The sequence below is a fragment of the Schistocerca nitens genome, chromosome 6, assembly GCF_023898315.1.
Source record: "Schistocerca nitens isolate TAMUIC-IGC-003100 chromosome 6, iqSchNite1.1, whole genome shotgun sequence".
NCBI classification, from domain to species: Eukaryota; Metazoa; Arthropoda; class Insecta; order Orthoptera; family Acrididae; genus Schistocerca; species Schistocerca nitens.
Genome location: NC_064619.1, coordinates 288,080,749 through 288,092,930, shown reverse-complemented (window position 1 = coordinate 288,092,930; position 12,182 = coordinate 288,080,749). Strand labels below are relative to the sequence as shown.

Below are 12,182 nucleotides of genomic sequence, written 5' to 3'. Positions count from 1 at the left end.
CCAGCTTGCCCCCTCCTCTTGAGTGGTACATTCTTTCTGACACTTACTCGAGCAACCATTTCCCATGTGCTAACTGTTTGCTGACTCCTATCCCATCCAGGTGCTCGCCTAAATGGCAGCTCCCTAAGGCTGACTGGCAGCATTACTCTTCCCTGGCATCCTTTGAAGAACAAGATTTCCCCAGTTGTGATGACCAGGTAGCATATCTCACAAATGTTATCCTTACTGCTGCAGAACATTCCATTCCCCGCATTTTCTTCTTACCATGTCGTGTCCCAGTCTCTTGGTGGACTGAGGCATGCCGCGACACAATTTGCGCACAGAGATGTGCTCTCCACTATATTAACCTGCTACCATATGACTGCAAACTGCATTCGTTATAAACACATGCATGCAAAGTGTCAACACATTTTTCGAGATAGCAAAAGAGCTAGCTGTATTTCATTCACTAATTCTTTTAACAGTTCCACTGCTTCCTCTGCCATGTGGGCCAACCTCAGACTGCTCTCTGGAACCAAGATCCATTCCTCAATTTCCAGCCTTACAGTATCTGACAATGTCATCGTGGACCCTATTGCTATCTCCTACACCTTGGGCTGCCTGTTTGTGAAAGTTTTGAGCTCTTCCCACTATCACCCTGCCTTTCTCCATCGGAAACAAGTGGAGGAGACTTGGGTGATACCTTCTCTTTTCCAAATCCTGAGTGCTACACTCTGCCTTTACTGTGAGGGAGCTCGATCGTGCTCTCAATTCATCCCAATCCTCTGCCCCAGGGCCAGACACCATCCGCATTCAGATGCTCAGCACCTTTCTCTTGTAGGCAAGCACTTTCTGGTTAACACATACAACTGCATCTGGACGGAGGGCACATTTCCCGGACGCTGGTGTCAAGCCATTGTCTTACCCATACCTAAGCCCAGTAAGGACAGAAACTTTCCTTCTAGCTACCTCTCCATCCCTCTTAGCAGCTGCATTTGCAAGGTGATGGAACGTATGATTCATGCCCGGCTCGTGTGGTAGCTCGAGTCTTGCAATTTACTGCCAAATGCACAATGTGGATTTCGAGCATGGCATTCTGCAGTTGACTATCTTGTTACTTTGTCAACCCATGTCATGAATGGTTTTCTGCGGAAATCGCAGTCTGTGGCCGTGTTTTTCGATTTGGAGAAGGCCTGAGACACCTGCTGGAGAACTGGTATCTTGCGTACTATTTACACATGGAGATTCCGTGGGCACCTGCCCTGTTTCCTTCAGGCATTTTTACAAGACTGAGTTTTCAAGGTGTGTGTGGGTTCTGCCTTGTCGGACAAATTTATCTAGAAAAATAGTGTGCCTCAGGGTTCTGTCCTGAGTGTCATCCTCTTTGCTGTCGCCATTAACCCTATAATGTCCTGTCTCCTGCTGGGCACCTCTGGTTGCCATTTTGTTGATGTTTTTGTCATCTATTGCAGTTCTCCATGGTCCTGTCTCACTAAGCGACGTCTTCAGCACTGTCTTGATCATCTTTACTCCTGGAACATTGACAATGGCTTTCACTTTTCCACTGTCAAAACCATCTGTACGAATTTCTGGTGGCGCAAATGGTTTCTCCCACTGTCTCTACATCTTGAGCATGTTGCCCTTCCATTCGTTGAAACTGAGATTCCTGGGGCTCATAATCGATAGGAAACTCTCTTGGTCCTCCCATGTATCTTACCTGGCAGCCCGCTGTATATGGTCCCTCAATGTCCTACGTGTCCTCAATGGTACTACCGTATTTATTTGAATCTAAGCCGCACTCGAATCTAAGCCGCACCTGAAAAATGAGACTCTAAATCAAGGAAAAAAAAATTTCCCGAATCTAAGCCGCACCTGAAATTTGAGACTCGAAATTCAAGCGGAGGGAAAAATTTTAGGCCACACCTCCAAATCGAAATGAAGTTGGTCCATTGTAATATGAGACACAATTTAGGTCGAATAAATGACGATACAGCCACAGTAGTTTGGTTCGAATCGTAAGCTTAGCAGTTAAGCTTTGCCAGGTAGCCATTGCTATGCATCAGGCGCTCCGTCCGTATTTATACGGGTACCCTTCCTTTTTCACGTGCTTCGTCTGGTTTGAATTGATTGTTTATTTTCGTTGATCTGATAAGTGCCGTTCTCTTTGTTATAGGTGTTTACATCACTCTAAGCTGAAAATGCATTACTGTACTGTGTCATGCATTGTTCGTCGTATTCTGATAATGAGTGTTTACGGCCTGTCGCCGCTCGCGGCATGGCTTGCTTTTGTGCGCACTACCGCCACTTACAATTAAAAAAAAAAAAGAGGAATCGTCTCATTATCGAAACAATGGCAAGAGACTGCTATTTGTTGTTACTTACACTGCTGCTTTCTTTGATAATGATCAACAAATAATAGGCTGCGTATGATAGAAGATGTTCTAAACGAGAATTAGCGAAAATTTTTCTCCGTTTGAAAATCTTTGCAGACGCCTCTTTAGTTCATTATGTTCTGCACAAGAGTCATCTTGGATTTAAAAATCTAGTCAATTGCCGTGCTTCAATTCTGACTGTATAACTATTAGGCATAAGAATAATACGAATATAAACATGACATGATATGTATATTCTTCCGCGTTTGCTGTTGTCTCACTCTAGTTTCGTAGTTTATTAGGCAGACAGGATTTAAATGAGATAGCAGCAAACACGAAAGAATACATGGCAAAATGTTTATATTCGTATTATTATTATGGTGAAGAGAATACTGCGTGTGATTCACAATTCATAAAAGTTCCTATTAGCAACCATCTCTTCTCGCAGGTAGGAAAAAATTCAGTACGTAGAGTTGGCCATATTGACGAACATCCCAGTCTTGCCAGTCGGATTTTCGTAGTACATTGAAATGCTGCTACATTCGAAGATGAACAATACAGAATTTGTATTTACTTAGTTGGATAATGTATGAAAATGCAGTGGTCGAAACTCGGGGCGGAGAGAAAAAAAGCTCGTCTTCTACGATTTATTTTTATTTTTTTTATTTTTTTACTGACGCAGGGGTTTTGGCGCCAGTATTTACCTTTGTGCTTGCAAAGCATGCCTGTGTAGCGCTACATATATTTGACGGCAGAAGTTAGTTGTGGCGGCACCTACTAACATTTTTCAGAACTTTCGCGTACTTTGCACTCAATTCTAAGCCGCAGGCAGTTTTTTGGATTACAAAAATCGGAAAAAAGTGCGGCTTAGATTCGAGTAAATACGGTACTTCCTGGGGTGCCGATCGAACCACCCGCCTCTGTTTGTACTGATCCCTTGTCCATTCGAAACTTGACTGTGGGTGCTTTGTTTATGCGTCAGCTGCACATCCATCCCTCTTACGCCATCTCAACACTGTTCACCATCATGGCATCCGTTTGGCCATGGGTGCCCTTTACACAAGCCCGGTTGAGAGTCTGTATGCTGAAGCTGCTGTACTACCACTGTCCTAGCGCCACAACCTTCTCCTCAGCAGGTATGCATTCCGTTCGTCTGCCATGTGTGTCCACCTGTCCTATTCCTCCCTCTTTGATGATTCCTTTGATTGTCAGTATGGGGCTCATCCCTCTTATCTATTACCTCCTGGAGTCCACTATCAGCACATGCTATGGCGGCCTAACTTCACACTACCTGCAACTTTCCTGGTGGGTGTGAACCCTTCACTCTCTCAGCATCGTTAATGGGCCCAGTTAACCTTGGCCTTCATTAGCTCCCTAAAGATACTACTCCAGCCTCAGTCTATCGCCTTCAGTTTCATGGCCTTCACATGGAACTTCTCGATAGTACTTATGTATACACTGATGGCTCTCGGACTGACTGTGGGGTCGGATGTGTCTTCATCATTGGCACCCATGTCTTTCAATGTTGGCTTCTGGCACACTCCACAGTATTTACAGCCGAGCTCTTCACCTTGTATCAGGCCACGGAGTACATCCGGCGACACAGCCCTTTCAATTGTGCCCTTTGCTCAGACTCATTCATTGCCCTTCAAAGTCTGTGTGCTGTAAACTGCCCACCCTTTAGTGCAGCAGGCCCAGGAAAACTGTCCTGTGCTCACTCTTGGTGGAGCCAGTGTGATGTTTCTGTGGGTTCATGGTCATTGCGGTCTGCCAGAAAATGTGACTGCTGATGCTGCTGCCAAGGCTGCAATCCTTATACCTCAGCCCGCTATTTCCTATAGTCCCTCCGATGATCTCTGTGTTGTCATCTGTCAGGAGAAGGTGCCCTTTGGCATCGCCAATGGTCCTCCCTTCCCGGGAATAAGCTCCGGCTTATTAAGCATCTCAGCCCTCCTACCAGGAGGAGGTAATTTTAACTAGGCTGCATATTGGGCACTTCCTTTTTAGCCATCGTCACGTGATAAGTAGCACTACCCCACCGCTTTGTACACATTGCGCTGAAGTTTTAACTGTCTGCCACTTTCTGACAGAATGCCCATTTTTTAACCATTTACGTTCCCGCTTGAGTTTACCGTCTGAGTCATTGGTCATTTTAGCAAATGACATACGGGCTGTCGACAGTGTTTTACTTATTATCCGCCAAAGCAATATGGCAAAGGCCATTTATTTTTTTAGTTTTCATTTCTGTACAGTGTCTTTTTTAGGCCTTCTCCACGTGCCTGTTTTTAGCTGTCTTCTCTTATGTCAATTGGTACTGACGTATAGTAATTTTTTAACTCCCCTCTGTCTTCGTGTTCTATAGCTTTGACTTGGATGCATATGACCCCAGTTGTTTTTTGTGCCCTAAAGCAAAACAAAACCAAACTCTCATTTTCACTTAGACCTTCCTCTAGAATCTGTATAATCTCTCTCTTACATTTATATATGTTTTCTCATCCTGCCACTTGGAGAGTAGGTTTTTTTATCCATCCAGTCACATAATATTTTCAGAAAGGACTGTGTATGAACTACTAGCCATTTCACACCTTGAATATAATCATTGTGACAATACTGTCAACACAACTGCTACAGTTTGGCACCAAGTTAATGCAGGCTTCCCTTACGGCAGTACTATGCAGCATTGAAACCCAGTGCAGTCAGATTTGATAATTGAACATGTGAAAGCTTTGAAAAATTTTGTCGAATGAGGCTCAACATTGGAGTGGAAATAAAATTTGCAATGTCAAGCACCATTAGCTGTTGGAGTGGAAAGGGTTAATCTGTGTACAGAAAAGTGTGTACTGTTGTAAGTGTTAAATTTCTAATAGATTTCCAGAAGAACTGAAAAATCTGAATAATAAAATCAAGACTTTAAATTCAAACAAGGAGTAGCTGGATACTGTGAGGCACTATTTTAAACACTTCGCAGTATTCTAGTTGAAAGCGACTTAAAACTAGCTCCTGTGAAAGGGTTTAGCCCTCTGTCCTTCCATAAAAAAATGCTAAGAGGTCAAAATGCATGACACAGGATCATTTTTGACCAAGTGAAATCATTATGGAATAACAATCTAGAAAGGATAGATTGCTACATGCTAAAGAGAGGTGGTGTTGAGTTGTGGACAAGAATGATGGGAAGAATGTTAGAAACATTTCGGGTTTTGAACAAAGTTCTTTTCCAGAAGTAGAAAACAAAGAATCACTGTCTCCTTAGTGTCCAGAGGCTGTGTGTGTGTGTGTGTGTGTGTGTGTGTGTGTGTGTGTGTGTGTGTGTGTGTGTGTGTGTTTTCGACATCTGAAGTTCATTGGCCTAAAGTTGATGTATTTCTGGCATTCTTTTCATTTTCTCTCTTTGCTACTTGAGACCTGTGTGGTGAGTAGCAATCTCTCCTTTCCCTTTTGTTTTTATTCTGTCCTAGGCTTTCCATTGTTCAAAGATAAGCAAGTTTCATTTCTACTTGTTAGGTATAGTTTCAGAAAAACTCAAGTACTATTACTCTTCATCCATTGTAGATGCACTTGAGGAGGAAAGCTCTTGTTGACTGGTACAGTGGTCAGATGTATAGGTCTATTATTTAGGTCACAGTAAAAATCAGTGTGTGTCAGTTTGAATTGTATTCATTGCAGTATATTTTGCTCTTTGATAGGTGAGTGAAGCTGTCATGGAAATTATAAATGGTTATTTTAAACTAAAATAAAAATAAAAAAAACTAAAGAAAACTTTCATTACAGTCCCAAAAAAATGTGGCATTAAGGATCAAACATGTACCATCAGAGTTCATACTCCGATCCTTTTTTTTTTTTCCCCCCCCACAATAAAATTTGTGTAACCTAAAATGACAGAACATAAATTTCATGATAGCTTTTTTCTCTTGTCAGAGATTAAAAAATATTGTGTGTGTGATATGAAACTGCATCCAAAAAGTTAACCATAGTCTGAATATAGTGATACCACTTGGTTACCTCTCGATTTAGCAAGAGCTTTCCTCAAATATAGCTGCAATAATCAGGAATTCTCAGATTTCTCAGAAAATGTTAGGATGTGTACCTAATAATTTTATTCAAAACTGTTATCTTTGTGTTGTAATGATGCCACCTTAACCAGAATAAATTCTGAGTCATGAGCTGTGACCCATTTCATTACAAAAACTGAAGTTACTTTAGAGTGGCCCACGACTGGTGTACTGAAGTTAATCAAAATCAATGGTCACAGGGTCTGTCTGGCCTCTCCTTGTAAGATAGAAAGTTCCTTTATGACACCCCTTTGTTAATCGTACAGTATTTCCTTGCAGTAGTTTAGGATCTTGCTTTGTAATGCATTATCTAATGTATATGCTATTGTATTTTTTCTCTTCAAATTTTTTACCAACTTTCTGTAAATTAGGCCTACATAGTGACTTGCTTCATCTTTGACAGTAATCTGCTAATTTTTCGCATTTACATTGCAGCTATGTTAAACGCTGTGTCAGCGAGTGGATACCAAGTTGTAATAGCTAGTGGACAAGCATCAGTAAAAGGAGATATTAATATTGCAACTGTACAGGTATGTTAAAATCATTTAAATGTTTTGTTACATGCATGAAAGTGCTACTAAAACTGTTTCTTATTCAAATTACAGGGTAAATTATCTGGTTATGGAGTTGAAGAGAAGTTGCCAACCATTGCCATTGTGGCACATTATGATAGCTTTGGTGTAGCTCCTGTGAGTAATTTTCTTTCCTGTTTCCGTAGCAATACACATAAAAGAATAACTAGAAACCAGGGAAGGCCCATAGATAAAATATTATTTTGACTCCTACAAAATTCTGATTAGATTGATGACTCTATTGGTATGTTCATTCAGATATATATTACTTAGCTGATACTGGCAAAGAAGATGGAAGGACAGTGTGTGCCTTCCAAATTGACTAGTACTCTCTATGAATTGACAAAGGAAGAAACTGAATGTTTCATTGAAACAGTAACTTCATTTGAAACTTCCTGGCAGATTAAAACTGTGTGCTGGACCGAGACTCGAACTCGGCACCTTTGCTTTTCGTGGGCAAGTGCTCTGCCAACTGAGCTAACCAAGCACGACTCACACCCCGTCCACACAGCTTTCCTTCTGCCAATATCTCGTCTCCTACCTTCCAAACTTTACTGCATGGTTCACAGGAGAGCTTCTGTAAAGTTTGGAATGTAGGAGATGAGATACTGGCAGAAGTAAAGCTGTGAGGACGGGGTGTGAGTCGTGCTTGGTTAGCTCAGTTGGTAGAGCACTTGTCCACGAAAAGCAAGGGTCTCAAGTTCGAGTCTCAGTCCGGCACCCAGTTTTAATCTGCCAGGAAGTTTCATATCAGCGCACATTCCGCTGCAGAGTGAAAATCTCATTCGAGTAACTTCATTTGCTTATCAGTGAAAAATGTAGTTGGTAATTTACAGCTTTACAGAAGTCTGAACATTGTGTAGTGATGTGGACAGAGATAATGTTAAGGGCTTGTGTTTGATGTGTTGTATTTTATTAACACCATAGATGTAACCAACACTGCCTTGCATTAAATATTGTGCAACTTACATTGTAGCTATGACCGTGAGCTCCACTTCAGTAACATGACAGGTTGCTAAAACCAGTGCTGTCGGTTTCAGTTGTGAAGTACTTTCCAGGAGTTGTCATTTGGGGCGGACTCAAATGGTTCTGGAGTGGTGATGCTTCTGGAGCTGGCACGACTATTCTCGGGGCTGTACTCAAGTCCAAAGACACATGCTCGATACAACCTTGTCTTCCTCCTGTCAGGTGCTGGCAAATTCAACTATCATGGCAGCAAGAAATGGCTTGAAGACCAACTAGACGGTGTTGAGACTTCAATTATTCAGGTATATTAACAAGCATAACCTTCAATTTATCTATTTACCGATTTGAATGTTTTAACTAAGGCTAGCATAATGGCATGAAGTTTAAGTTGTTCATTTAACAGATGTTATTTAAGCTTGCAATATAACTTTTCAAATTCTCTGCATGAGTAATAGTTTTCTATCTTTGAAGCCACATCGAAAATGTCTCAATCCAAGCTTCTTTAGAGAAGTCACTTAGAGCATTATTGTATGCAGCAGTAGCCTCTTCGTTGGATGAAAGACCCTGCCTATGAATTTTTTCCTTTGTTTTTGGGAACAGGAGGAAGTCACATGGGGCCAGTTCAGGTGAATTCCATTGTACTACGGTATATTGATAATTTTCCTTATGGACCGTCTGACAGCAACTGAATAAAACACAATTTTAGTGCCATACGCGTTTTGCCTTTATTTTCTGCAAGGCATCATCAGTGGCCTGGAATATGTACATATGTTAGCTATTTTATTTACATTTTTGTCACTGTGCCTATAGGTTATAAACAGTTCTGGTGGTTGGTATTTCCTATTAAGTAGTAATGTTTTGAACTGTACTTACAGGTTGCGTAGACAGTTTCTTACATATTACGCTCCTGTTGCATTTTTGGTGTTGTTCTTCTTCCTATGAGCGCCAATTTGCTGTTTTTTCCACATTCCACAGCACTATGCACTATGAAAAAACAGCAAATTGGCGCTCATAGGAAGAAGAACAACACCAAAAATGCAACAGGAGCGTAATATGTAAGAAACTGTCTACGCAACCTGTAAGTACAGTTCAAAACATTACTACTTAATAGGAAATACCAACCACCAGAACTGTTTATAACCTATAGGCACAGTGACAAAAATGTAAATAAAATAGCTAACATATGTACATATTCAAGGCCATTGATGATGCCTTGCAGAAAATAAAGGCGAAACGCGTATGGCACTAAAATTGTGTTTTATTCAGTTGCTGTCAGACGGTCCATAAGTGAAAATTATCAATATACCGTAGTATTACGTGCAACTGAGGAGGACAGGACCACAAAAGTTGAATTCCATTGTAATTAAAATGGCAATCATGTGTACCTGTTACCATCATGTTTCATAAGATACTCTGCATGGTACAGGGATTTTCACTGAGATTTAACACTGTAGATGTGCAAAGAAGTATGCAAACACTTAGAGAGGTGAGGGATCTGCTTTGTATGTCGTGTACACTGATACCTGTCAGACAACAAGATAGATGCTGGCACATTCATCTTAAATTCTGAGGGGCATTCACTTCCAGAAAAGATCAAAGTTGCATGTTAACGCTGTGATTTTAAACAGTATTTCCCATCCCTGAGGCAGTGTTTTATTTTCCAATACGTCATGCATATGTCGCCTTGATGCTTCTAATTGTCTATGTAATTTGTGGGAATGATCATCCTCCCTGATCTGTGAAGTGTGCAGCCGACTCAGGGTTGCAAAATTCCTGAACTGAAGGTCACAGATTGCCTCTTATATTTTTGAAGCTCGGGAAAAAAAAATCTTTGTATCCAGTCTCAATTAATATCGACCTCAATTACTACTGTGGCCAAATTTTCAGCAGTACCTAGTGTATTTACTCCCTTGACATTGACGTCCAATAGTCACATGAATAAACCATGTGGGCGATGGGCCCTCCCCTCTATTGGTTCCTGTGGCACCATTTTTGTGAACCACACTCCCTGCAGCCAGATGGAGAAGTGACATCATCCTTTGGCACCTACTGGTGACAGGGCTACCTCTCAAGAATCCTCTTCCCAGAAATCCACAGATCAGAAAGCAGACACTAGCCATTGGCTGAAAGAGCCATGGTTTGTGGGAAGCAGGACTGCCTTGCTCTTCTGTTCTTACATCCACAGCGGATAACATCTTACAAGAGACTAAACTGCCAAACATTGTGAAAGGGAAGGAGGAGAAATCTCTGGAGAAGGCTACTCCGGTGACCCAGGTGACATCAGATATCTATGTTCCTTCCTCACCAGTAACAGTGATCCTGGGGCATAACCGGTCCTCTCGGTCCCTTCACACCTAACCAGGACACCCTGAATGTAATGCTTGAGTGGGTATTGCTACAGTCATGAAACTCTCACTCATTTTTGTTATTCACTGTGAGAGCAGTGCTCAGAGTGGAACGTAAGCTGCACGTTTGAATACAATATCAGATGAGTAGAAATAGTGTCATTTATATTGATTTGTAATGTAGTTTGTATAGTAGGGACCATATATAGTGCCATAAAAATTGCCAATAACTAAAAAATGGCACTAGTTTGTCTTCCTTTAGTTCTGCAAGGACCCTGGGAGGCATGAAATGGTGCATTAAAGGGGAGTCCATTTGCTCTTGTCCGCAGCTCGTGGCTAGCGTTGCTATCTCTGGATCACGGGGTCCCAGGTTCGTTCCCAGCCGGGTTGGGGATTTTCTCTGCCTGGGGACTGGGTGTTTGTATTGTCATCATCATCATCATCATCATCATCATCATCATTGTCCTCGTCATTTGTGACAGTGATTAGACTGGACTGTGTACAAAAATTGGGCTGTGTAAAAATTGGAACTTTGTATGGGTGCTGATGACCCCGCAGTTGAGCACCCACAAACCAACCACCACCACCACCACCACCACCACCACCACAATTTGCCCTTGTCATCTACAGATAATTACTGAAGAATTTTGTTTTAAGAACACAAATGGCTAATAAACAGCAAAAGACCAGACCTTTTGCAGAAAGATGTCGTATGTGTACTGAAGAAAAAGTTTTGTTCACTGTGCTTCCAGTCAAATAATTGAATGTGGGCCTTTGGAAACTTGCATGGAATGCAATACCTGCATTATTCAAGGGACCAAATTAGCCACCATAACTGTAGCTAAAGGGAAAAACCACACAGATGTGATGATGAAAACGTCAAAAGCAATAAAACTGTTCCTTAACACCAGTTCCACAATTTTTGTTAAGTCTGAGCAACAAATGACAAGAATCTTAAACACATTCGCTTTTGAAGCAAAAGTAACCACATTTACAAAATTATTTGTCTACTAAAAATCAAGTGAAGTGTTAGACTCGATACAAAATGGTTATGCATGAAGGTAAGTGTCTACCATAATGAAAATAGATAACATAAATATATAAATATATGCCTACAATTATAGATGTATTCAAAAGTATTTCTTCATGGATAAGTCGTGGCTTATGTCACTGAACCAGTGAGATTAGACTGCTTTTACATTTATTGGATAATTAGTCATGTATCTTTCATGTGTTGCAACTGTATATGTCAGATTATGATATCACTGTCATCTATTGGAACAACAGGTAATTTCCTTTTGTTCTGTGATCTGTGTGGCTTTACAAGAAAATCACCTCACTGATGACCGTTCGCCCCAACTCTTAGACCCTACCATGAGTTCTGTCAGAGCTGTACTGGCCCCAAGAGAGCATCTGGAGGAGTCTGGACATTGATTCCCACAAATTTGGTCCTTCCCACGTACAAAGTTGGAGGCGACAGCAGCGAGCGTGCAAACAATCCCAGTGCTCATAATTTGTCACATTCCTTTAAAGACAAGACACCTACTTATCTTGAGGTAACCATTTAATCTGACTGCTCTTCCCCTACTTTGCTGCACTTGGGGATTTCAGTGCGCAGTACCCCATGTGAGTAAGTACCACTTGAGGCCTCCTGAATGACTAGCTTCTTTCTGATCTTGATTTCTGTCTCCTTAATGGTGGTGCATATACTCACTTCAGTGCCATCCACAGCAGCTTTTCAGCTCTCGACCGTATGATCTCTTTCCCCAGTCCTGTTACTTTGCTACAGTCATTACCAGTTGACAGTTGCATACCACTGCTGTCCTTTGCACGCTGTCAGGTTGCCTTGGCAACCTTCTGGACGAATTCTCTTGACACAATCCCTGTGCCACTGGAAAT

The 12,182-nt window shown here is 41.5% G+C and overlaps 1 protein-coding gene across 1 annotated transcript in view; it reads left to right on the top strand.

Annotated features, from left to right (window-relative positions):
• LOC126262973 (nicalin) overlaps positions 1-12,182 on the top strand; it is a 121,961-nt gene that overhangs the window by 24,542 nt on the left and 85,237 nt on the right. Inside the window, exons 4-6 of the mRNA XM_049959924.1 lie at positions 6,836-6,930; positions 7,006-7,089; positions 8,031-8,240. Coding sequence (XP_049815881.1) covers positions 6,836-6,930; positions 7,006-7,089; positions 8,031-8,240 — 389 coding nt within the window. The remainder of the gene's footprint in view (positions 1-6,835; positions 6,931-7,005; positions 7,090-8,030; positions 8,241-12,182) is intronic.